Raw genomic sequence first — 26,468 nt, 5'->3', positions numbered from 1 at the left:
CCACCCAGAAAGAGAGATCGTTTAAAGGAATGGAGGAGCAACAGACCATCCGCAGCAGATGAAGTAGATCTCCACATTTTACTGCACCCCGGCGATGATGATAACATCTTAAAGTGATGGAGCAGACGTGAAACAGATCTGCCAGACCTGGCTGCAGTAGCAAGACGTCTTTTATGTATCCCAGCAACAAGCGCATCTAGTGAAAGATGCTTTAGTAAAGCCGGCATGTTACTAACAAATCGCCGCAGCCAATTAAATCCGGAAGGCGTTAGTGATTTACTGCTGATCAACAATAACTATAATTTTGTTTCTGCTGCACACAAGTGAAAAGCTTCAGTCTGGAACCGCGCGACTACTACGGTCGTAGGTTGAAATACAGCCTAGGGCAAGGATGTGTGTGATGTCCTTAGGTTAGTTACGTTTAAGTAGTTCTAAGTTCTAGGGGACTGATGACCTCAGATGTTAAGTCCCATAATGCTCAGAGCCATTTGAACAATTTTTGACGTGAAAAGTATGACAAGTTATGTCTGCAAATGTTTAATGTTCTTTGTATGCTTTTTTATGAAGATGGTTGTCTTCTAGATTACGGGGACAGCACTTATTTTATGTTTCCTATTAATGAAAGGAAAAATATATCTTGTGTTTGGAAATGAGACTCGTCTTCTATCCGCGATTGTATTGAAATATTATTTTACTTTCCAAGTGCTTTTTGAATTTATCTGTGTCATGTACCCGTTCTCGGAAACATTACTTTTGTATTAAAAGAGAGAAAGAGATAAATACAGTGTGTGTGTGTGTGTGTGTGTGTGTGAGAGAGAGAGAGAGAGAGAGAGAGAGAGAGAGGCGATGGATTTGTACAGTACAGTGCAGGGAGCCGGGGCGAGGCGAGGTGAGACGTCAGCGGTGACCGGTCATGCTCGGTTATCCGCGTGTCCGGAATCCGGACAACAGACATGGGGCGAGTACGTGACCGAGCCGAGTCGTGTGGGGCCGGACACGAGCGGCTCGGTCCTCCCGTCAGCAGCCGAGCCGTGACCGGTCAAACATTGAGCGTTGCAGCACTCTATTCTGCATCACGGTGTGGATTACTGTTAAAGTTCGAGAGCGTACGTTCCTAGAAAAGTCAACAAATATTTTGCTTTGTCCTACTTATATCTCGCGAAAAACCATGAAGATAAAATTAGAGATATTCGAGCTCATACGTAGGCTTACCGACAATCGTTCTTCCCGCGAACCATTCGCGACTGGAATAGGAAAGGGGTGAAGTGCCACTAAAACACGAAGTACCGTCCGCCAAACACCGCAAGGTGGCTTGCAGAGTGTAGATGTAGCTGTATAGATTGTTTACTATCAGGCTACGTGAAGTCAGTGCTATATGAAATCAAAGTATAGGGTGCGCTCAAAAAGAAACGAGCTGGAGGCTGTGAATTGGAAACGACCCAATGGATTCCAATATCATTGCCTACGGAAGAAGGTGTGGTCCCTATACGAGCCCAGACTCTCCGAACTCGTGCTAGGGGGACGTGGGCACACACCCACACGACGGTACAGCGAGCATGTGCACGCGACGCTCTTTGTCGTGCTGAAAACGGTGAATCGGCGGCTTCAAAAGAACAGCAGAGGGGTTTCGTAAGTTTCCTTACAGTCAAAAGAGAGCGAGGAACGAAATTTCATCAAAAATGGCACAAGTGTACGAAGAACACTGCACGCCCGAAGCAAAAGTCAAGGCGTGACATAAGCGATTCAAGGAACAAGTGATGTTGTCTATATCGCACGACCTGGAACGCCACACCGCACTACAGACAGCGTTGTCCCACTGGTGTATTCCCTTATTATTGAAAATCGACGCGTTACGGTGGCAGCCCCAGAGATGGGATTGAGCACAGAAATTGCAACGCACATGCAGCGCTCTCCGTACACTCGTGCCATTCTTCTGTGAATTTCTGTTCACCGCAGTCCTTCCTCTCTAAGGAAATGCATTCCGCCGCTTTGCTCTTCTTTCGAAGCCTCAATTGCTACAGTTTCAGCACTACTGTGTATAGTGGACGGTCGACGTATGCACGTTCTGGCTCTATCGTCGCGTGGGAGTCCGTCCGTTTCCCTCTAGCGAAGAGGTTGGGACCTCAGTGCTCTTACAGGGATCATACATTCTTTAGTAGCCGGCCGCGGTGGTCTAGCGGTTCTAGGCGCTCAGTCCGGAACCGCGCGGCTGCTACGATTGCAGGTTCGAATCCTGCCTCGGGCGTGGATGTTTGTGATGTCCTTAGGTTAGTTAGGTTTAAGTAGTTCTAAGTTCTAGGAGACTGATGACCACAGGTGTTAAGTCCCATAGTGCTCAGAGCCATTTGAACATTCTTTAGTAGGCAATGGCGTTAAGATCTATTCATCGGTTTCCATTTCATAGGCTTCGGTTCGTTTTGTTTTGAATGTACCTTATGAAAACTGAAGGACTGATTGATACGGTCCTAGCCACATGTCTTATTATACAACACACACGCAGACACTTCCGTCCATTACCAAACCGACTATCCAATGAAGCTTTAAGATGTGTCTTATCAGCTGATCCCTTTCCTTACTTCAGCTGTGCCATTAAGTTCTTTTCTCCCTAATTCTGTCTTCGAACTCGTCAATAACTATCTGGTCTACCCACCTTATCTTCCAAATTGTTCTGTAACGCCACATTCCCAAAACTTATATTCTCATTCTATATGTACTGTTCATCGTCCATGTCTCACAACTGTACTAGTCCGTACTCCAGATAAATACTTTTAAGAAGAGACCTCGTAACACTTATAAATTTATATTAGATTAGCGACCCACCCCAGCTCCGCACGGGCAAGTATCAACGGCTGGACGACTTGTCTGGCGCAGCGGTAATAAGTTATTTACGCAAATCTTCCTCTTGTATCAGTCTGTCTATTAGTGAAAACTGTATGAAAATTTCTATTGTTCTTTCTGAGACTATCCTTCACATACAGGCAGAAAATCGAGATGGAGAGACTTTAGAGCCGGCCGCTGTGGCCGATCGGTTCTAGGCGCTTCAGTCCGGAACCGCGCTGCAGGTTCGAATCCTGCCTCGGGCATAGTTGTGTGTGATGTCCTTAGGTCAGTTAGGTTTAGTTAGTTCGAAGTCTAGGGCAATGATGACCTCAGATGTTAAGTCCCATAGTCCTTAGAGCCATTTAAACATTTTTAGAGACTTTAGAAGATATAGACTGAAGTGACAAAAGTCGTGGAACACCTCCTAATATCGCGGCGGACCTCCTTTTGTCTGGCGTAGTGCAGCAACTCGACACCGCATGGACTCAACGATTCATTGAATGTCCCCTGCAGAAATATTGAGCCATGCTGCCTTTACAGCCGTCCGTAATTGCGAAAGTGTTGTCGGTGCAGGTTTTTGTGCACGAACAGATCTCTCGATTATGTCCCATAAATGTTCGAAGGGATTCATGTCGGTGGTCTTGGTGGCCAAATCATTCACTCGAACTGTCCAGAATTTTCTTCAAACCAATCGCGAATAATTGTGTCCCGGTGATATAGTGCATTGTCATCTATAAAAATCGATCGCTATTTAGGAACATTAAGTCCATTAACGGCTGCAAATGGTCTCCAAGTAGCCGAATATAACCATTACCATCAATGATCAGTTCAGTTGGACCAGAGGACCCAGTCCATTCCACGTAAACACAGCCCACGCCATTGTAGAACCACCACTAGCTTGCATAGTGCCTTGTAGACAACACGGCTCCATGGCTTCGTGGGGTCTGTGCCACACTCGAACCCTACCATCAGCTCTTACCTACTGAAATTGGGACTCGTCTGACCAGGTCACGTTCTCGCTTCCCGCGCCCGGGTTCCCGTGTTCGATTCCCGGCGGGGTCAGGGATTTTCTCTACCTCGTGATGACTGGGTGTTGTGTGATGCCCTTAGGTTAGTTAGGTTTAAGTAGTTCCAAGTTCTAGGGGACTGATGACCATAGATGTTAAGTCCCATAGTGCTCAGAGCCATTTGAACCATCTGACCAGGTCACAGTTTCCCAGTCGTCTAGGGTCCAACCGACACGATCACGAGCCCAGAAGAGGCGCTACAGGCGTTATCGTTCTGTTAGGAAAGGCACTCAAGTCGCTCGTGTGTTGCAACAGCCCCTTAATAGCAAATTTCGCCCCACTGTCCAAACGGATACGTTCGTCGTACGTACCACATTGATTTCTGCGGTCATTTCAGCACTGACAGCTCTACGCAACGTAGCTGGCTGGCTCTGAGCACTGTGCGACTTAACTTCTGAGGTTATCAGTCGCCTAGAACTTAGAAATAATTAAACCTAACTAACCTAAGGACGTCACACACATCCATGCCCGAGGCAGGATTCGAACCTGCGACCGTAGCGGTCGCTCGGTTCCAGACTGTAGCGCCTAGAACCGCACGGCCACTCCGGCCGGCCAACGTAGCTGCTCTCGGTCTTTAAGTGAAGGCAGTCGGCCACTGCGTTGTCCGTGGTGAGAGGCAATGCCTGAAATCTGGTATTCTCGGCACACTCTTGACACTATGGGTGTCGGAATAGTGAATGCCCTAACGATTTCCGAAATGGAGTGTCCTATGTGTCTAGCAACAACCACTCCGCGTCCCGCCGTGCGGCCATAATCACGTCAGAAACTTATTTACATAAATAACCTGAGTGCAAATGACAGCTCCGCCCAACGCACCGCCGTTTATACCTCGTATACGCGATACTACCGCCATCTGTATACGTGCATATTGCTATCCCATGACTTTCGTCACCTCTGTGTGCATATGTACGGAAGTACAAATATTTACCTTTCTCACAAATGCTTTTTTTTACCATTATTGCTTTGTCATTTTGCACTTTCTGTTAATCTCATTTTCTTGAAATCTGTATTCCCTTTCGCCTGCTCCATTTGCTGCCTTTTTTTAAATATTTTCTCCTTTCGTCAGTTAAATTGAGAATCTGTTGTGTTATCCAAGGATTTATAGTGGTGTTTCAGTATTCTGCCAAATTCTTCTGTCAATATTATGCCTTCCATCTCATGTTCGTTTCCTTGTACAACCCTTCTATATAAGCTTAACGTGTCCGATTCCCGCAGATGTTCGGCGTGTGCTGCACGAACCCGGTGACACCGCGGCCGACGCAGCCGCCGCGGCCGACGCCGCCCACGGAGCCGGTGGTGGCGCCGGAAGAGCCGAGCCCGGCGCCCGGTCCCGTGCCGCCCAACTGGCCGCCGCCGCTGCCGACCCACTCGCCCAACAACACGATCCCGCCGCTGCCGACGCACCCGCCGTCGCCCGGCTGGCCCGGCCTGGAGCCGGGCCCGGGCACCACGCAGCCCGTCACGCCGCCCACGCAGCCGACGCGGCCGCCCTGGCAGCCGCCCACGCAGCCCACGAGGCCCACCCGCCCTCCTTGGCAGCCGCCCACGCAGCCACCGGCCACGCGCCCGCCGACCGCGGCGCCCACGCCCGCACCGACCCCAGCTCCGCAACCGCCGGGCGGCGGAGCCGACGGCACATGTGGCATCAAAAACGGCTACCAGGACCAGGAGCGCATCGTCGGCGGACACAACGCCGACCTCGGGGAGTGGCCCTGGATTGTGAGTAACGCCGTCCGTAATTCAAGGCCGCTAGCCTCGCAGTACAATCACAGTCGACAGTCACGGCACTCCTGCTCATTTTTGTTATACACTGCGACAGCAGCACTCCAACCGGACGAAAGATACATTTCTGAAAACGAAATCGGGCGGTGCGAATGGTGTCGAATTTACTAATTTGCAACATAGCTTTTGCAATAGGCAGAGTTTGTAGTGATATAAAAATCGGCAATAACTAAAACATGACAGCACATTTGTCTTCATTTAGTTTCCTAAGGACACTATGAAAGTATGAAACGGTACATTACAGGACAGCTTATTTAAAATTGTCTTTTAGTCTATATAAATTTACTGAAGAATGGCGTTTTCTTTTAAGAAGAAAAAATGCCACTAAACAGCAGAAGACCTGACCTTTTGCAGAAAGACGTCGTATATCTACCCAACAACGTGAAGTTTTCTTCTTCATTTCCAGTAAAATTAGAGAACGTGGAACGTAGAAAACTTGTATGGAATGCAATACCTACATTACTTAACGTATCTAATAAGCCACCACAAGTGTAGCTGAAGGGAAAACCACACAGACGTCATAATAAAACTTCAAAGCAACAGAACTGTTTGCCAACACAGAATACAAATTCCGCAATTGTTGCTACATCTGACGCACAAACAGCAAGAATTTTCAACGCATCCGCTTTTGAAGCAAAAGTAATTACGTTTACAAGAAGATTCGTATATCACAGAGTCGAGTGATGTAATATTGTGAGAATAATTAGACTCTAGACGAAATGATTACATGTTAACGAAACCCCTATCAAAATAAGAACAGACAACAGAAATATAGGCTTCTCGTGCATGAAATGTGTGTTTATGTTCTCTTGATTTCAGCGGAATGAGCTGAAGTTAGACATATATTCGGAAGTATTTCTTCAGGAATAAGTTGTACCTTACAGCACTGGATCAGTAAAATTCGGATATTTCTACATTTATTTCACGATCATTCATGTATATCGATAATGTAGTAATACTTGGAACACAAAAATATAACTATTTCTGTAACTATGTAGAAAAATAATTAAAAGCAAACGTCAATCTTACGGCTGGCTTTCTCACCGGTAGGGATGCTAGTATCGTTCCAGCTGTCAGACGGTAGCAATTTCTTCAGCAGTGGATGTCAAGACTGTATTAGACTGTATTAGTTAGACGTGGTACAATCAAGGCTAAAGCACAGACTTTTTCGGTCAAGCTTTTGCGCATGCGCCTACGTTTCCAGCAGCGCAACTACGCATGCACATTTGTGCATGCCTAATTTGCGAAATGGAGGCAAGCGCAAAAATGCATTGCTTCCCGGCTTCGGCGGGAATCTCTTGCACTGTTTAGCAGGACGACAGGCAGCTGAGGCCCATGTATGTTTCGTTGCGTACCGTGTTGAAGTAATGCTTTAACGAATTTTATGTGAAATAATACTTGTTGACACCAAAGAAAGCATGATGAAACAAAGAGAAGTCACATGGAATGCAGCTTCTAAAGATTACTAGAATAAAAATTTGACATATGATGCCCTGAGCGTCAATTCTTAGGTAAGAAAAAGAATAAGCTAAACATCTAAGTAGACACTGTAGGCGAATACTCATGTTACGGCGATTTAAAGAGTACTGCAACTGAGGAGCTTGACATCTGACTCAAGGAAAAGATGGGACGGTGGAGTTCCTCATCAAACTACTAGAAATTCAAATAAAGGACATCTGATGATGTAAAAAATACAAAATTGAAAAACACAACCTTCTTCCTAGTGGATTCTGAAGCCTACGGCATTAACTAATTTGTCGTGGACGAGGATGTTAATCTAAACTCTTTTTGATTGAAGTTGTTTCTACAACTTTTTATAAAATAAAATACAAATGACGTATTAAGTCAATTAACCTTGACAGGACGACTAAGAGCCTTTCTTAAGTATTTCTCAGTTTTAGGAATGATGACTGAAATGCTTTGCTTTGAAATGCGGAATAAATAGCTGAAACTGTTATATAAGTGGCCGGTCGCCAGCAAACGAAATGTTAGTGCCAGCCTTACCGTTTCAGTTTCTCAAACAGAAAATCCCAAATCTCACTGCGACTTCCTTCTGAAATTTGCACAGGAAACGTCGCTGTCACTGTGTATTTCCCGCATCTGTTGATTAGATAGCCATAGTCGCTTTGTGGTTTTTTTTAAATCGCCTTTCATCATAATAAAGCCAGCATAAATTGCCGATCAAAGAAATCGATGCATAGCAGTCTGCTTGTATAATTATAGAACGTGTGGACACGACAAAAAGCACGCGTATGTGCCTGCGCTTTTGTTCCCGTGCGTCCACGACGGCGCTCGAGGAAGAGGCGGTGGTGGTGGTGGTGGAGAGGGGTGTATGGGCGCACGACGGCAAGGTCTTCAGCGACCGCTCAGTAACAGATTGAGACGGGTGTCAAGAAAATACTCAGAACAGTAAGTTAAAACAGAACGTAAAACACAGGTAACAAGGTTGGAAAAATATGTGCCTACCCACACCGAAACGTGGGACGAAGCATGTCGTCAGCAGTAAAACATGGACAACACAAGAAGAAAGTGGTAGAGGGAGCTAAAACAATATAGCAGATGGAAGTGACTGGTTGATCACAAGGAAAAAAGGGAGGAGCCAGCCACTTTGCAATACACTAAAACCTCCAGCCTTAAAGTTTAGGCCAGAGTCCAGACACATCACAAAACTTTAAAACCCTAGACACACACGTCTCATCATTAGCTAAAACACAGGGCAGATCCCCATCAACTTGTGCTTCTGCCCTTGCATCACGGTATAAAATGCAGTCTGTTAAAATGTGCCGGACAGAGGTGTGCACACCACAAGCATCACAAAACGGGGTATCCTCCCGCCGTAATATAAAGCTATGTGTGAGAGGACAGTGCCCAATCTGAAGACGCGTGAGGGTCACTTCCTCCCGCCTGAACAATCGCCAGGAGGAACGCCATGGCCGAGTTGTTGACTTCACCAACCGCAATTTATTGGCCGTCACCGCCAGCCATTCTTCCTCCCACAACTCCATGCACTTCTTGTGGAGTGCAGAAATGACACACTGCAAGGGAATAGGACACTGGACCACATCCTGCTCTCTGCAGACCTCCTTGGCAGCCCGATCGGCCTGTTCATTGCCCCATATTCCTACATGACCAGGCATCCAGGAAAAGGCATACAGTCGCGATACTCGCGCTGAATTCTGTTGTACCACAGTTTACGACATACAGCAGTGAAACTCTATAGGGCACGGAAATTCGAACTTTTGACAGCTAGCGTTTCGAGTGGCATGACATAAACTGAAACATTAGGCCTACTATTTTTATCGGTGTTACTTCGTTATTTCCCAGTCACTAGATGGGGCGATTATTTTTACAACTGGATTAGGCAAATGTAATTAAACTAATATCCCGTCTTCCTGCTAATGCCAACGTATAATAATAAAATCTTAATGCAATGCGCATATACGAGTCACAATAGCAGAGTCGTATTCGTATTTCTCTGAGTGAAACTTTTTGTTTTGCTAGGAATATCAAAGTTCCACATAAATTTTTTTCTTGTCCGTATCCATAAAGTGGTTGGTCAAAATAGAGAGCATAAATTTTAATATTCTTTCATAGATACTGCATGTCATTCTTTATAAGATCATTTCTTCTCTTCCTTCTCGTGTGGAATGAAAGGAACGATTACTCTATGAAAAACAGAAACACAACACATGAATATTGCACCAGAAAACATTTTTAGACTGGCCTGCCTTACTAATAATCATCTTTTGGTTTATACCCGAATAATGTAACGCAATCCACAATGTATCCCTGCTTTCATAAATTTTATCATGAACTGCTAGTCCTAACAATTTCTTGACAATTTATACACTGCCACAACGTATCGCTGCTTTCATTAATTTTCTCATGAATTGCTAGTTTTAACAATTTCTTGACAATTTATACAATGCCATACTAATTAATTGCAGAAGGAGTTACACATTTCCTTATTCAGTCTAGTAGGTAAACACAGCAATGTGTGTAGGCCTATACTTTCTTGCAAAATCGAAGTACGAAACCAAACAATGAAAAAGTTGGGATTGATATGCTTATTTAAATTCGGGAAACTCCAGATAGCACGAAAAGTTGGTTAAAAATTTTCCAGCCTAATTTAAGCCGTTCTCAAGGCACTACGAATGAAGAGAAATATTTAATTTCTTCTCGCATGCGTCAAACGTGTATCTAACCACCCTAAAATGATCCTTCATTATTCGTAAGACTCCCTTACCTCACAGCATCCTTTGGAAATCGAAACAGTGATATATCCGGATTATTTTGCTGATTGCTGTCATTAATGTGTAGCGCCACAATAAGCTCCGAAATTCGGTTTCATTTGAAAGGCTTCCCTCCATTCCAGAAAGAGAATACAGAATCGTTTCTAAGTGTGTTTATAGAAACTGCCCGCTTGGCAGCGCTGCAGCAAAAAAATGCACAAAAACTGTGAAATTTCGCGACTCATTTTCTTGGACTCTGATTGTATGCCGCTACAGCAGCGCGCCACGGAGCCAATAAGCCACACTATTGTACACGAAATCTGACGAATATGAATAGAACCATTTGTGCTGATTTGTAGAACGGTTTTTACAAAAGGATGTATATGTTGTTGTTGTTGTTGTTGTTGTGGTCTTCAGTCCTGAGACTGGTTTGATGCAGCTCTCCATGCTACTCTATCCTGTGCAAGCTTCTTCATCTCCCAGTACCTACTGCAACCTACATCCTTCTGAATCTGCTTAGTGTATTCATCTCTTGGTCTCCCTCTACGATTTTTACCCTCCACGCTGCCCTCCAATGCTAAATTTGTGATCCCTTGATGCCTCATAACATGTCCTACCAACCGATCCCTTCTTCTAGTCAAGTTGTGCCACAAACTTCTCTTCTCCCCAATCCTATTCAATACCTCCTCATTAGTTACGTGATCTACCCACCTTATCTTCAGCATTCTTCTGTAGCACCACATTTCGAAAGCTTCTATTCTCTTCTTGTCCAAACTACTTATCGTCCATGTTTCACTTCCATACATGTCTACACTCCATACAAATACTTTCAGAAACGACTTCCTGACACTTAAATCTATACTCGACGTTAACAAATTTCTCTTCTTCAGAAACGATTTCCTTGCCATTGCCAGTCTACATTTTATATCCTCTCTACTTCGACCATCATCAGTTATTTTACTCCCTAAATAGCAAAACTTCTTTACTACTTTAAGCGTCACATTTCCTAATCTAATTCCCTCAGCATCACCCGATTTAATTTGACTACATTCCATTATCCTCGTTTTGCTTTTGTTGATGTTCATCTTATATCCTCCTTTCAAGACACTGTCCATTCCGTTCAACTGCTCTTCCAAGTCCTTTGCTGTCTCTGACAGAATTACAATCTCATCGGCAAACCTCAAAGTTTTTACTTCTTCTCCATGAATTTTAATACCTACTCCGAATTTTTCTATTGTTTCCTTTACTGATTGCTCAATATAAAGATTGAATAACATCGGGGAGAGGCTACAACCCTGTCTCACTCCTTTCCCAACCACTGCTTCCCTTTCATGCCCCTCGAGTCTTATAACTGCCATCTGGTTTCTGTACAAATTGTAAATAGCCTTTCGCTCCCTGTATTTTACCCCCGTCAACTTCAGAATTGGAAGACAGTATTCCAGTTAACGTTGTCAAAAGCTTTCTCTAAGTCTACAAATGCTAGAAACGTAGGTTTGCCTTTTCTTAGTCTTTCTTCTAAGATAAGTCGTAAGGTTAGCATTGCCTCACGTGTTCCAACCTTTCTACGGAATCCAAACTGATCTTCCCCGAGGTCCGCTTCTACCAATTTTTCCATTCGGCTGTAAAGAATTCGCGTTAGTATTTTGCAGCTGTGACTTATTAAACTGATAGTTCGGTAATTTTCACATCTGTCAACACCTGCTTTCTTTGGGATTGGAATTATTATATTCTTCTTGAAGTCTGAGGGTATTTCGCCTGTCTCACACATCTTGCTCACCAGATGGTAGAGTTTTGTCAGGACTGGCTCTCCCAAGGCCATCAGTAGATCTAATGGAATGTTGTCTACTCCCGGGGCCTTGTTTCGACTCAGGTCTTTCAGTGCTCTGTCAAACTCTTCACGCAGTATCTTATCTCCCATTTCGTCTTCATCTACATCCTCTTCCATTTCCATAATATTGTCCTCAAGCCCATCGCCCTTGTATAAACCCTCTATATACTCCTTCCACCTTTCTGCCTTCCCTTCTTTGCTTGGAACTGGGTTGCCATCTGAGTTCTTGATATTCATACAAGTGGTTCTCTTCTCTCCAAAGGTCTCTTTAATTTTCCTGTAGGCAGTATCTATCTTACCCCTAGTGAGACAAGCCTCTACATCCTTACGTTTGTCCTCTAGCCACCCCTGCTTAGCCATTTTGCACTTCCTGTCGATCTCATTTTTGAGACGTTTGTATTCCTTTTTGCCTGCTTCATTTACTGCATTTTTATATTTTCTCCTTTCATCAATTAAATTCAATATTTCTTCTGTTACCCAAGGATTTCTATTAGCCCTCGTCTTTTTACCTACTTGATCGTCTGCTGCCTTCACTACTTCATCCCTCAGAGCTACCCATTCTTCTTCTACTGTATTTCTTTCGCCCATTCCTGTCAATTGTTCCCTTATGCTCTCCCTGAAACTCTCTACAACCTCTCGTTCTTTCAGTTTATCCAGGTCCCATCTCCTTAAATTCCCACCTTTTTGCAGTTTCTTCAGTTTCAATCTGCAGTTCATAACAAATAGATTGTGGTCAGAATCCACATCTGCCTCTGGAAATGTCTTACAATTTAAAACCTGGTTCCTAAATCTCTGTCTTACCATTATATAATCTATCTGATACCTCTTAGTATCTCCAGGATTCTTCCAGGTGTACAACCTTCTTTTATGACTCTTGAACCAAGTGTTAGCTATGATTAAGTCATGCTCTGTGCAAAATTCTACAAGGCGGCTTCCTCTTTCATTTCTTCCCCCCAATCCATATTCACCTACTACGTTTCCTTCTCTCCCTTTTCCTACTGACGAATTCCAGTCACCCATGACTATTAAATTTTCGTCTCCCTTCACTACCAGAATAATTTCTTTTATCTCGTCATACATTTCATCTATTTCTTCATCATCTGCAGAGCTAGTTGGCATATAAACTTGTACTACTGTAGTAGGCATGGGCTTTGTGTCTATCTTGGCCACAACAATGCGTTCACTATGCTGTTTGTAGTAGCTAACGCGCACTCCTATTTTCTTATTCATTATTAAACCTACTCCTGCATTACCCCTATTTGATTTTGTATTTATAACCCTGTAATCACCTGACCAAAAGTCTTGTTCTTCCTGCCACCGAACTTCACTAATTCCCACTATAACTTTAACCTATCCATTTCCCTTTTTAAATTTTCTAACCTACCTGCCCGATTAAGGGATCTGACATTCCACGCTCCGATCCGTAGAACACCAGTTTTCTTTCTCCTGATAACGACGTCCTCTTGAGTAGTCCCCGCCCGGAGATCCGAATGGGGGACTATTTTACCTCCGGAATATTTTACCCAAGAGGACGCCATTATCATTTAATCATACAGTAAAGCTGCATTTCCTCGGGAAAAATTACGGCTGTAGTTTCCCCTTGCTTTCAGCCGTTCGCAGTACCAGCACAGCAAGGCCGTTTTGGTTAATGTTACAAGGCCAGATCAGTCAATCATCCAGACTGTTGCCCCTGCAACTGCTGAAAAGGCTGCTGCCCCTCTTCAGGAACCACATGTTTGTCTGGCCTCTCAACAGATACCCCTCCGTTGTGGTTGCACCTACGGTACGGACATCTGTATCGCTGAGGCACGCAAGCCTCCCCACCAACGGCAAGGTCCATGGTTCAAGGGGGGATGTATATGTATCCCAATAAATTAGAGCAATAAAAAAAAGAGACTCCATATTTGTCATGCTTTGGGTTTATTAAAGACTCTGAGACCTATGAAACATCGCATTACAGGACTGATTAGTTACGACTCTCTTGTAGCCAATTGACATTTAGTGAAGATTAATGTTTCTTTTTAAGAACAAGATACAGTAAATAGCAGAAGATACCTTTAGCAGAGAGATGTAAGCCACTGAATACCGCGGTGTTTTATCGGGTACACTTCGAGCCATACCAGCTTATGATCGCGGAAAATAAAATAAAAAATAGTGGTATGGAACGCAGTACCTATATTATTTAACTTTCTAAATAAGCAAACGCAACTGTGGCTGAGGAGACAACTTCTACGCCGGCTTGATCACTAAATGTCAAAAACAATAAAACACTTTCCCGAAGCAGAAGAAACCAATTCCACTAATTGTTGCTTCATCAGAGCCAGAAACAGAAGCACAAACCTCAGAACGTTCAAAACATATGTCTTTTGAAAATAAATTAAACTAAATAAAATTATATGTGTGTTGTAAAATCGAATATAGCATAAGAATGTGCAAATTATTACACTCCGAAAAAAATTTGGAATTTTGTGGTAAGGTCTTATCGGACCAAACTGTTGAGGTCATCGGTCCCTAAGCTTACGCACTACTTAATGTAACCCCTGCCCGAGGGAGGACTCGAACCTCCGGGGGTAGCCGGCCGGACCGTGATAAGACGTCCTAGACCGCGCGGCGACCCCGCGCAGCATTACACTCCGAGCAAAATCATTAGGTGACAAGGAAAATATAAGGTAGGTAAAAATAAAAGTGGCCCGGAGAACAGAGTTCCAGGGTAGAAAGAAACGCAACAGTGGAACGGAAATACAGTACAAACCTGACTATAACAGATGTTTAAAGTAACCACCATTCATCTCTTGGCACTTTTAGGCCCTGGTCAACAAGTCACTGAAGGCGGATGGAAGGTGGACTTCTGGAAATGCTGCATTCTCATCCGAAATGTTCTGCTGTATTTCTTGAAGACTATGAGGGTTGTGATACGCCTTAGACCTGAGGGCTCGCCGCACAAAGCAATTGCACACTGGCGACCTCGGTGGCCAGCTAGGGCCGCGACCAGACCGACCTCTGCTAACGACTCCTGCATTTGTACAAGACTGTGTAAATGTGCTCCAAGGTGCGACCAGCTATACGAGCATTTACTCCCTCATATACTATCCATCATATATGCATACATTCATGTCCAATCGTATCCACTCGTCCGGGCCACTTTTATTTTCCCACATAATAACGACGGAAAGCAAGAAATCTCATAGAAATGGAGTGAAGAGAGACAATCTTATCTTAAAAATATTAGAGCCAGATATCGTACTTTTAAAAAAAAAATGAAGTTGGCTCATATGGGCTGCTTAGGTATCAGGCGTGCTATCTTTGTTCTTGCTATACAGATGATTCACGCCCCTTTTTGCTGGTTGTTATGCAATGACCGAGAATCATTGATGTAATGTGTACATTTATGTTAACTGTTGTGTAATCAATGTACTGAAACAAAGTTTGAATTCTAATCTACTTTTCATTTGAAAAACCTCATACCACACACAATAATAAGACGTAAATTGTATTTTTGGCAACAGGCGTCCTAATACTTACAAAGCAGAGCAAAACGTCAAATGGTATGTCGATGTTCTGGATAAAATACTTTGTTTATATCCTTTTTATTTGCCGGTTACATGCAATTAGCATATATCATTTCATTCATGATTTTTTGACAGTTTATATTTATTTCATGGTGATTCATTAGTCTTCATATTTTACTAATACTTGGGACGTACTAGAAAAAAGTAAAAACAAACATAATTCTTACGGCGCATAATTGTGATAATAGACGGCGCGCTTTCTCACAGCCAAATGCGCTAGTGTCGCTCCAACTGTCAGACGGTAACAACTTTCACGGCAGTGAGTGTAGCGACATACTATGGTACACTAACAACGCGCAGCAGCGCGAAGTGATCCTCCTGCACCCAAGCAGAGGATGACATAGCCGAATTTGTGATATTGTTTCACAATGGAAGAGGATACCACGATTCCTGCTTTCAGCCTTCGTAAGAATGCCGAAATGACAAGGGAAAGATGGTCGCCTATATGAAAATAAACTAAAATCAAGTGCTAAGATCAGGTGTCCGTATCAAGTAGGCATGACAATAAACACTGAATGAATGCGACGAGCCGGCCGCGGTGGTCTCGCGGTTCTAGGCGCGCAGTCCGGAACCGTGCGACTGCTACGGTCGCAGGTTCGAATCCTGCCTCGGGCATGGATGTGTGTGATGTCCTTAGGTTAGTTAGGTTTAAGTAGTTCTAAGTTCTAGGGGACTGATGACCACAGCAGTTGAGTCTCATAGTGCTCAGAGCCATTTGAACCATTTTTTTGAATGCGAAGACGCGCTTTCAGGACAGTAAAAAGTCAGTCTAGCCTAACAGTAAGCAACTATTCTCAGCCCATTACCCCTGAGTGCAATCGGTTATTAGTTATCTCCCCCCCCCCCCCCGCAATCCCCCCACCATCATCAACGTTAGCACATAAGTTCAGAATGAAAAGAATTTTCTTTGAACACTTTCATTTTTAAAACAAGTACAGGTAAATGATATTTAGTTTTTGTAGGTGTTTTATTAAACCACGAACTATGAGTCAATACAACAGTTGGTATGATTTATTTCCGACAATCTTCTTTTTTAATATAGTGATGCAGCAATTCTCAATGCACTGCGTTACCTAAAAATCCTCAGAAAAGAAAGCTAACAAACCACAGTGAGAATATACACTGGTTACAAAATATGCTTCCTCCGCACCACCACTCCTCTCCGTAGCCTCACACAAACTCTGTACCCTCATTTAAAATCAATTAAATTAAAAAACCACATATAATATTATTTGCAAATCACTTGATCGCTGGACTGCTTACTTCTGAACTGTCAGAAATTGGCCGACTTCGGGCTCCCAATGCGTAGTGTCTGATCACTGCCACTAACGACAACAATAACAATAATGCGAACAACAATAATAATACATGGAGATGCTGTGTAGTAACTATCAGATAGTCACTATCGTGATCTGCTGTCGATAGTTCGTTTACTGTTGCAAACAGAACAATGATGTAAAATCTGATCTTGCTGTAATTACTTCCAACTAGGAGGATCGTGAGATATTTTAAGCCTATGTCTTGCAGACTCTAGAATAAACAAAAAAAAAAGAACCGACACATCACGAAGGAATTATCCGAATGTGACGTAAATCGGTACATGTGATGTACGTATGTAAACAAACAAATGATTACAATTTCAGAAAAACTGGATGATTTGTTCAAGAGAAAGATCTTCACAAATTGAATAAGTCAATAACGCGTTGGTCCACCTCTGGTCCTTATGCAAGCAGTTATTCGGCTTGCCATTGACAGAGCTGCCGGATGTCCTCCAGAGGCATATCGTGCCAAATTCTGTCCAGTTAGTGCCTTAGATAGCCAAAATTCCGATCTGGTTGGAGGGCTCTGCCCATAAAGTTCCAAATGTTCTCAATTGGGGCAGATTCAGTGACCTTGCTGGTCACGCTAGGGTTTGGCAAGCACGAAAAAACTCTCGCCATATGCGGGCGGACATTATCTTTCTGAAATGTAGGCCCAGGATGGCTTTCCATGAAGGGCAAGAAAAGGGGGCGTAGAATATCGTCGACGTACCCCTGTGCTGCAAGGGTGCCGCGGATGACAACCAAACGGTCCTTCTACGAAAAGAAATGGCACCCCAGACCATCACTCCCGGTTGTCGGTCCGAATGGCCGAGCGACAGTCAGTTTGATATCTCATATCCGTCCGGGGCGTCTCCAGACACGTCTGCGGCCTGTAATCTCATTGCCTATAGTAGAATTGCCTTCAGTGATAAGTCCCACTTCGAACTGAGTCCCGATAACCAGGGAAGACGTGTCTGGGGACGCGGAGAGCGGGGCATCATTAAACTGTATCATTCAATGCCAAGCCGAATAACTGCTTGCATAAGGGCCACAGCTGGATCAATGCGCTACTGACTTGCTAAATTTGTAAAAATCTTTCTCTTGAATAAATCATCCAGTTTTTGTGACATTTTAATCATTTACTTACCTGTACACGTATATCACATCTACCAGTTATCATCTCATTCGGAGAATTCCTTCGTGATGCATGATTTTTTTCCCACAGAGCGTGTATGTCTCAGTTTTAATGCCATAAAAAAGATGCACGATACAAAATACAAAGTAATAGTGTAATGAGTGGGCTATGTGAGAAAGATATTGTCCACCGTTTCACAAGCTGTAACCCCCACAGTGATAACAGAGAAATAATTTAGTTTCGTGACCCAAACACGATTGAACCATTCTATTTATACACCTCAGAAAATTGCATTTAAACCTTAGTGGGTAATTACCCCCAAGTTAGGAACTACCGGTCTAGTTCACAAAATAAAACAGAAATACATGGAGGATCACTGGAGAAAGAAAATGTCGTTCTCACGAAACCATGTTGGGTCAATTTAGGAAATCCGTTTTCGAGGAAGACTGCGATCTCTATGTGAGGATAAGATAGGGGAGATTAGAGTGCATAGAGCTCAATACGTGACTGGAATAGGACAGAAAATCGATAATAATGGTGCAAAGTACACCCCACCATACATTGTACGGTGATTTGCCGAGTATACAAGTAGATGCAGAATGGATCTTATGAGATTTTTATACGATTGTACACAACAGCGAAAGAGTCTACTCCTCCCCTGGCAGCAGGTTGTTATACGTCGCTGCAACAACAATGCAGTGAAGGAGATTGGAAAAGTCGCAGATCATTTCCGTCTTCAAGAAGAGTAGACGCTTAAATATTGTTCTGTATCGCTGATGTCCGTCTGTTGTATACGTAACGATCACGTTATACGTTAACGCACAATAACTTTTCTGGTGGCATTAAATTTACACTGTAGCACATCAGTGTGGCTTTCCCAAAGCAACGATCACGTCAAACTCAGCTTGCTCTGTTCGTCCATGAGATCTAATATGAAAGGGACAGAGGCGCCAAGAGTGATGCCGCGTTTCTTGACTTCTGGTATGCTTTATATACATCTCCACCTCATGAACAAAATAAGAACTTCATAAATATCGGACTAGCACTGTGATTTGATCGAAGACTCCAACCATCAACTACTAGTTGATGGCTGGACATACAACATCGTTGTTACACGTAGTCTGCGAAAAGCAGTTCATAGATGTTAGCCACTGATGAAATCGTGTATACGATTGAAGTTAACCCCCTCAGCGCCAGTGAAGACCTTAAGATGGTGTACTGAAGCACTGAAACTAATAGCCATATAATAAATAACATCGTCAGGACCGCTGCAGGTGTTCCATTTTATTACATTATTACATAAGTGAACGACCGAAGTCCCTCAAACATCCAATCAGAAGGATGGACATACCAAAAGCTAGAGCAATGGTACACAGCCTTGTTGTAATTACCTCCGAGAGGGGTAAAATGCAAATTTCTGGAGGGTAAAAACAAAATAGGTTCAATAAGGGTTTAATGACCACTCTAAATTAATTTGTTAAAAATAATCTTTATTATCGAAATGTCGGTAGACTCTAATACACAACGCAGCATCATCAACGTATCAACAACATCGTCATTATCATCATCATCATCATCATCATCATCAACCATCTGATATCCATTGCTGGATAAATGCATCATCTAATTATTTACATGCACTGTGATTTTCAGCGGTACGCATCAGTGCTACCATCTCATACCTTGTAATGTAACCTGCCTGCCTTAAATAAATTTGTCTTCTCAGTCTTTTCTTATGTCTTGGAATCCAGAAAAGAAAGTTCTTTGCCCTTCTATTGTCCAACTTCTTGGGTGCTGTCCAGCCCACCTACACTGTTTTGATCACTATCAGAGTTACGACTCCCATTCTAAACTGCTCCACTGTCCATTTATTTGCTTTCTCCCATCTCTCCCAGTAACTCACAACACACATTCCTCTATTAGTCGATGAGCCAATCTCAAACTTTGAATGGCCTTCGTGTTAAAAGATCACATCTCAGTGTCACGAGTCAAAACTTTTAATACGACCTGTTTGCTAACGTTCAGTTTCATACACATTAAAAGTTTCATTTTGCAAATTTATTTAGTTTACCAGTGCCTCACTCAAGGTCAGATTTACTCTTGTATTTATTGCATTTGTTGTCTGTCCAGCGGTAGTAACCATTTGCCATCAGTAATCAATTTCAATAGTAAGTATTTCTCCCGATTTGGAAAGTTGACACAGGAAGTCACTTGTCATCAGTAATAAATTCCAACAGTAATTATATTTTCCGATATCTAAAATTGACCTGGTTTCTAAGGCCAGTTTCGCTGGATTAAGGAATATTTTCAGGTAACATAGTGTAAACAGATTTTCATGCAACTGAATTGGCATTGTTTTAGCGATCAGTCTGTCGCTATTAGGTATTATTATTGGTGTAACTATTAGGGATACCGATTCCATTCACCCAAACTTACTGTTGTGAAAGTAGACCTTCGATTACGGTAGCAATGAAAACCCTACTGGAAACCGTGTTCAGGTGTTTGAACGTTAACTAAATATTATTAATAATAATTTGTCACCTTCATATGTGAAAGTTGCTTTTCCACTACGGTAGAAATGAAAACAGAAGTGAAGAACTGAATGAACTTGGTACATGACATCCAAGTACAACAGCAGACACCGGTCCAAATATTTAAAAAAGGATTGTTAGAAATAAGTAGAACCAAACATGCTATCGAAAACTGTACAAAACCCGTGAGTTTGCTGTTTAAACATTAACTAAATTTCATAAATAATTTGTCACTTCAAAAGTAGGAGTGTTAATTTTCTTACAGTCTAACGTTTAATTTGGTCCCAAACTTTGTTTAGGGTACTGGATGACATCTGATCCCGTCCAGGATTAATGGTCTCAGAAAGATTCGAAACTATTCAGCGAGATGATACCTGGTAGTTCCCTACCTGCGCTAGTACCATTCGCCGCTAAATACAGCAGAAGATAGTTTACAATGGGAGCAGAATCAGTAATTAAAAAGACTCAGAGAGATGATAAGCTAACAGGTTCAGATATCTTTTATCAATAATATGTTCTTATGGTCGTTTACGTAAATGAAATTGCGAACCATTGCTTCAGCATTAAAGTCAGTTAGTAAAAACATACTTCCAGCAAGTACACTACTGGCCATTAAAATTGCTACACCAAGAAGAAACGCAGATGATAAACGTGTATTCATTGGATAGTTATATTATACTAGAACTGACATGTGGTTACATTTTCACGCAATTTGGGCTCATAGATCCTGAGAAATCAGTACCCAGACACAACCACCTCTGGCCGTAATAACGGCCTTGATACGTCTGGGCATTGAGTCAAACACAGCTCGGATGGCGTGTACAGGTAGAGCTGCCCATGCAGCTTCAACACAATACCACAGTTCATCAAGAGTAGTGACTGGCGTATTGAGACGAGCCAGTTGCTCGGCCACCATTGACCAGACGTTTTCAGTTGGTGAGAGATCTGGAGAATGTGCTGGCCAGGGCAGCAGTCCAACATTTTCTGTATCCAGAAAGGCCCGTACAGGACCTCCAACATGAGGTCGTGCATTATCCTGCTGAAATGTAGATTTTAGCAGGGATCGAATGAAGGGTAGAGCCACGGGTCGTAACACATCTGAAATGTAACGTCCACTGTTCAAAGTGCCGTCAATGCGAACGAAAGGTGACCGAGACGTGTAACCAATGGCACCCCACACCATCCCGCCGGGTGATACGCCAGTATGGCGATGACGAATACATGCTTCCAATGTGCGTTCACCGCGATGTCGCCAAACACGCATGCGACCATCATGATGCTGTAAACAGAACCTGCATTCATCCGAAAAAATGACATTTTTGCCATTCGTGCACACAAGTTCGTCGTTGAGTACACCATCGCAGGCGCTCCTGTCTGTGATGCAGTGTCAAGGGTAATCGCAGCCATGGTCTCCGAGCTGATAGTCCATGCTGCTGCAAACGTCGTCGACCTGTTCGTGCAGATGGTTGTTGTCTTGCAAACGTCCCCATCTGTTGACATAGGGATCGAGACGTGGCTGCACGATCCGTTACAGTCATGCGGATAAGATGCCTGTCATCTCTACTGCTAGTGATACGAGGGCGTTGGGATCCAGCACGGCGTTCCGTATTACCGTCCTGAACTCACCGATTCCATATTCTGCTAACAGTCATTGGATCTCGACCAACGCGAGCAGCATTGTCGCGATACGATAAACCGCAATCGCGATAGGCTACAATCCGACCTTTATCAAAGTTGAAAACGTGATGGTACGCATTTCTCCTCGTTACATGAGGCATCACAACAACGTTTCACCAGGCAACGCCGGTCAACTGCTGTTTGTGTACGAGAAATCGGATGGAAACTTTCCTCATGTCAGCTCGTTGTAGGTGTCGCCACCGGCGCCAACCTTGTGTGAATGCTCTTAAAAGCTAATCATTTGCATATCACAGCATCTTCTTCCTTGTCGGTTAACTTTCGCGTCTGTAGCACGTCATATTCGTGGTGTAGCAATTTTAATGGCCAGTAGTGTATTTGATTTTGCTCGGCTCATTTTGTAGAATGATGGCGGTCCCCTCTACAATGTGAATGGTACCACACGGTAAAAGGCTTGCTGGTTAGGATGAGGTGCCCGTGAATATGCATTGAGAGACACGTCAGTAAGCGCCCCCTATCGTGAAAATCGCCGAAGTGAAGCAAAGGTGCACGCTGGATCAAGCTAACGGAGTCGATGTGATAAATCGTTGTCATTCCAAAATGAAACAATGCGTTAACATGAAGTTTTGCTTAAAATTAGAGAAAACGGCGACATAGAATGTTAGTGCATATACGGTGTTAAAGCAGGGAGTAATATGAGTCTGTTTCAGCGGTTTAAACGCTTTAGGGACGGAAAGGAAGATGTCGAGGATGAGCCACGTTCGTCTCGAGTGTCAACACACACAACTTCCAACCAGGAGTTGACGATAAGCAAAGACAGTGCAGACACTATTGCTCACGAACACTTAAGAAGCGAAGATTTGTGCCCGGTTTGTACCGCATGCACTGATAGGCGAACAGAAACAAACTCGGATGGAAACTTATGGAGATTTCGTCGACAGGTCCGACAGGAACCCCTCAGTTTTTGGAAACCATCATTACAGGAACTGATATCTGGTGCTACCAACAGAGTCCAGAAACCAAGCGCAATAGCATGGTGTTCGTTGTCTTCCTCGCCTCCCCCAAAAAACGTCAGCTGACAAAATCCAATACTGAGATGATGTTGATCGCCTTTTTCGACATCAAGGGCTTGATCCATCATGAATTTTTACCCCGAGGCTAAAAGTGTCCACTCGGAAATTTACGACGCAGTTTTGTAACGACTTGTCCAACGCATCTAGTGGGTTGGGCCGTAACTGTACCAGAGTGAACAGTGGACTTTCCTCCACGACGACGACCGTCGGCACACTGCAATCTGCGTGCTTAACTCCGTTGCTCAGCACAAGGTGACTGTTCTTCAACGCCCTCCTTATTCTCCATATTTGGCGCCAACAGACTTCTTTCTATTCCCCCCGCCTTAAATTAGATATGAATGGCCTAAGCTTTGCAGACGTGCGGACACTCAACAACGCCTGGCCACAGTGCGGACACTCAACAACGCCTGGCCATTGCGTCTTGAGTGACTCCACAGGTAGCGTATGCTAGCAATTTCCAACAGCTTTACAATTGGTGTCACAAGTGTGTTGCAGCTAATGGTGATTATTCTGAAAACCAGTACAGGTATTTTGTTTGTAACTCTTCTTCCTTTATTTTCTGAGACCATCGATCAGACTTTTCAGTCACACCTTGCATTAAGTGGCACAGCAAATGGCATTCATCATTACTCGCGAAACTTTTGCCCTTTTAATCTTTGCATCATAGAGATTACGAGCTAAATTTGCCCTTAATTCTTGGTGGGATCTTCACAATGGCCACTGGATGCACCGTCTGCGATGATAACATTACCACGTCCCTCTTTCGCTAGACTGTATCAATGCTCCCCTACTGGCTGCTGTCACCAAACCATATCTCCCCCACACGAAGTGGCAAACTTCAGTGCCGTCATCAAGAAATGCCCTATCGCGGTCCTTCACCCCGCTCCTTTGCGTTAACCCTTGTGGAGTTCAGAATAGTACAAAAAATCAGTAGTTGTTGTCTTTATCTAAACTAAATCATTACGTTGATATCCAGTGGTAAACATGGCACAAAAGAGGTCTCTGTTTGAATCTGCCTCTCAGATTTTTCACCAACGACAGGTTTCTTCTCTGATCTTAATGGCATTTGCCCCATTATGTCTTTTAAGTGCAGCGTAAAAGTCCCGAAACTGTCCATCTTTGTACTCTTCAAAAGTACTGCGCAATAATTGACAACTTTTGAAATAAATATTGCGTCAAAATAAAGCGAAACCGGTAACAACTGCATACGGCAGTACCGTAACAGGACTTTCAGTAATTATTAAATTGTAAATAATGACTAAATATGAAATGTTTATGTTTTTTCGTCACCTCATTATGACGCCTTTTCTCGTGCTAAAATTCGATGTATCTGATTTTAATCATTCTCTTGAGCTTATTTCCATCCAAGTTGCTAACTGCATTGACTATGCTCTTCTAGCCAATGACCATGATTTTTGTTTTTGTGCTATCTACGTTAAGTCCAAACTCTTTACCGGCTATTATCACAGTATCATCTGCATAACGGATGTTATTTAAATGCTTGACATTGATTCTGATTCCTTAATGATCATCATCCAAGCTAACGCATTTCAAAAAATGGGTTAAGAATATAATTTGAAAAATGTCCTAGACAGTACCAGTCCTTGTCGGACACTTGTTAGTATTCAGATGAGTCTGTAACGTGGTCTTCAACCTTCATTTATATTGACTCCAGTAAAGTTATTTTATTTACAAAGACTTCGTCAGTGTCAAATTTTTAGCTGGTCGACGGGGGTATGATGTTTGATATTACCAAATGCATTGTCATAATAAATATACCCCGCAAAAATATTAATTTGCTGGTTGACACACTTCTGGACTAATATATTTATTAAAATTATTATTTCTAACCTAGATCTTATTCTGCATGTCACCTTCAAGCAGTGGTGTATATCTACATCTGTACTCTGCAAACCACCGTTAGGTGCATGGCTGAGGGTACGTCCCAGTGTACTAGTTATTAGGGTTTCATCCTGTTTCATTCACATATAGAGGGCGACAAGAATGATTATTTGAATGCCTCTGTGGTTGCAGGAATTATTCTAATTTTACCCTCACGATCCCTATGTGAGCGATATGTAGAGGGTTGTAGAATATTCCTAGAGTCATGATTTAAAAACGGTTTTTGAAACTCTGTTAAGAGACTTTCTCGGGGCACTTTATGTCTGTCTCCAGTCTTCCAGTACAGCTCCTTCAGTAGCTCTGTGACACTCTCCCATGGACCAAACAATCTTGGATCTATGCAAGCGTATCCAGACCAGAATTGAGGCAACATTGTGAACTGCTGTTTTGGAGACAGCAGAGCTGCCAGGCATGAAGGTGAATTATGGCTATAACATTGGATGAAGTTCAAACAACACGATGCACTTGTAATAGCTTGTTATCAAAATAAACTGGAAGGTAACCATACTAAAGTCTACAACAACAGATAAGCAAACTATGTTCTACTTTATAGATCTTTACAATGGACATAGTGTGTCTGTGCTCATATTAATCAAGATGTGTCAACAGAAAATGCTTGAATTTGTACAACGGTATTGAAACTAGGGTGTTACTGATGGTTTGGTGTCATTTTTGACACATTTTCTGCTTCATACAACAGTTGGTGCTTGCAAACAACAATGGAAAACAATAAATAAAGAGAACAACCGTTGTACAAATTCAAGCATTTTCTGTTGACACATCTTGATTAATATGAGCACAGACACACTATGTCCATTGTAAAGATCTATAAAGTAGAACATAGTTTGCTTATCTGTTGTTGTAGACTTTAGTATGGTTACCTTCCAGTTTATTTTGATAACAAGCTATTACAAGTGCATCGTGTTGTTTGAACTTCATCCAATGTTATAGCCATAATTCACCTTCATGCCTGGCAGCTCTGCTGTCTCCAAAACAGCAGTTCACAATGTTGCCTCAATTCTGGTCTGGATACGCATAGATCCAAGCAAACAATTCACTAAGTTTGTTGTCTGAGAAATATTTATCTCCTTGGCAAGAAAATAAAGTATCATCAATTTCACAACTCAGAAAAACACTCATTTATGTGATCTAAATAAATACTTGATAGTGTGTGTCTCCTCATATACCCACTTATCCAGTGCACATCACGTCACATGTCATGAGCTATGTGGTACAGACTGAAATATGGAAGCAATGTGTGACTTGAGAGTGTACACCTGTTTTGTTATAAAACTTCCATCAATTTCTGTTACACATTCAATATCATCTCGTAATAATTTTAATAAGCATACTAAAAATCACAGAGTTGACATACAGTGTATTTTTTGCAGGCAGCTCTTTTCAACAGTGGACGGCAATTCTGTGGAGGCTCCCTTATTGATACAACACACATTCTCACTGCTGCTCACTGTGTCGCTCAGTAAGTATAACTTCCAAATACTGTACTGATTTAATGTCAACAGCTTGCTGGACAATGCATTGTACTCACTAGTATTTTGTAAGTCCAAACATGAGGAGAAAAAATATTTGAAT

At 42.9% G+C, this 26,468-nt stretch overlaps 1 protein-coding gene across 1 annotated transcript in view; it reads left to right on the top strand.

Moving 5' to 3' along the window:
* Positions 1-26,468, top strand: part of LOC126259753 (proclotting enzyme) — a 161,243-nt gene that overhangs the window by 109,804 nt on the left and 24,971 nt on the right. The window contains exons 3-4 of the mRNA XM_049956744.1: positions 5,103-5,606; positions 26,267-26,355. Of these exons, the coding sequence (XP_049812701.1) occupies positions 5,103-5,606; positions 26,267-26,355 (593 nt within the window). The remainder of the gene's footprint in view (positions 1-5,102; positions 5,607-26,266; positions 26,356-26,468) is intronic.

This window comes from Schistocerca nitens, chromosome 5, assembly GCF_023898315.1.
Source record: "Schistocerca nitens isolate TAMUIC-IGC-003100 chromosome 5, iqSchNite1.1, whole genome shotgun sequence".
NCBI lineage: Eukaryota > Metazoa > Arthropoda > Insecta > Orthoptera > Acrididae > Schistocerca > Schistocerca nitens.
The sequence above is the reverse complement of the archived record's forward strand: the minus strand, read 5'-3'. Positions and strand labels throughout refer to the sequence as shown.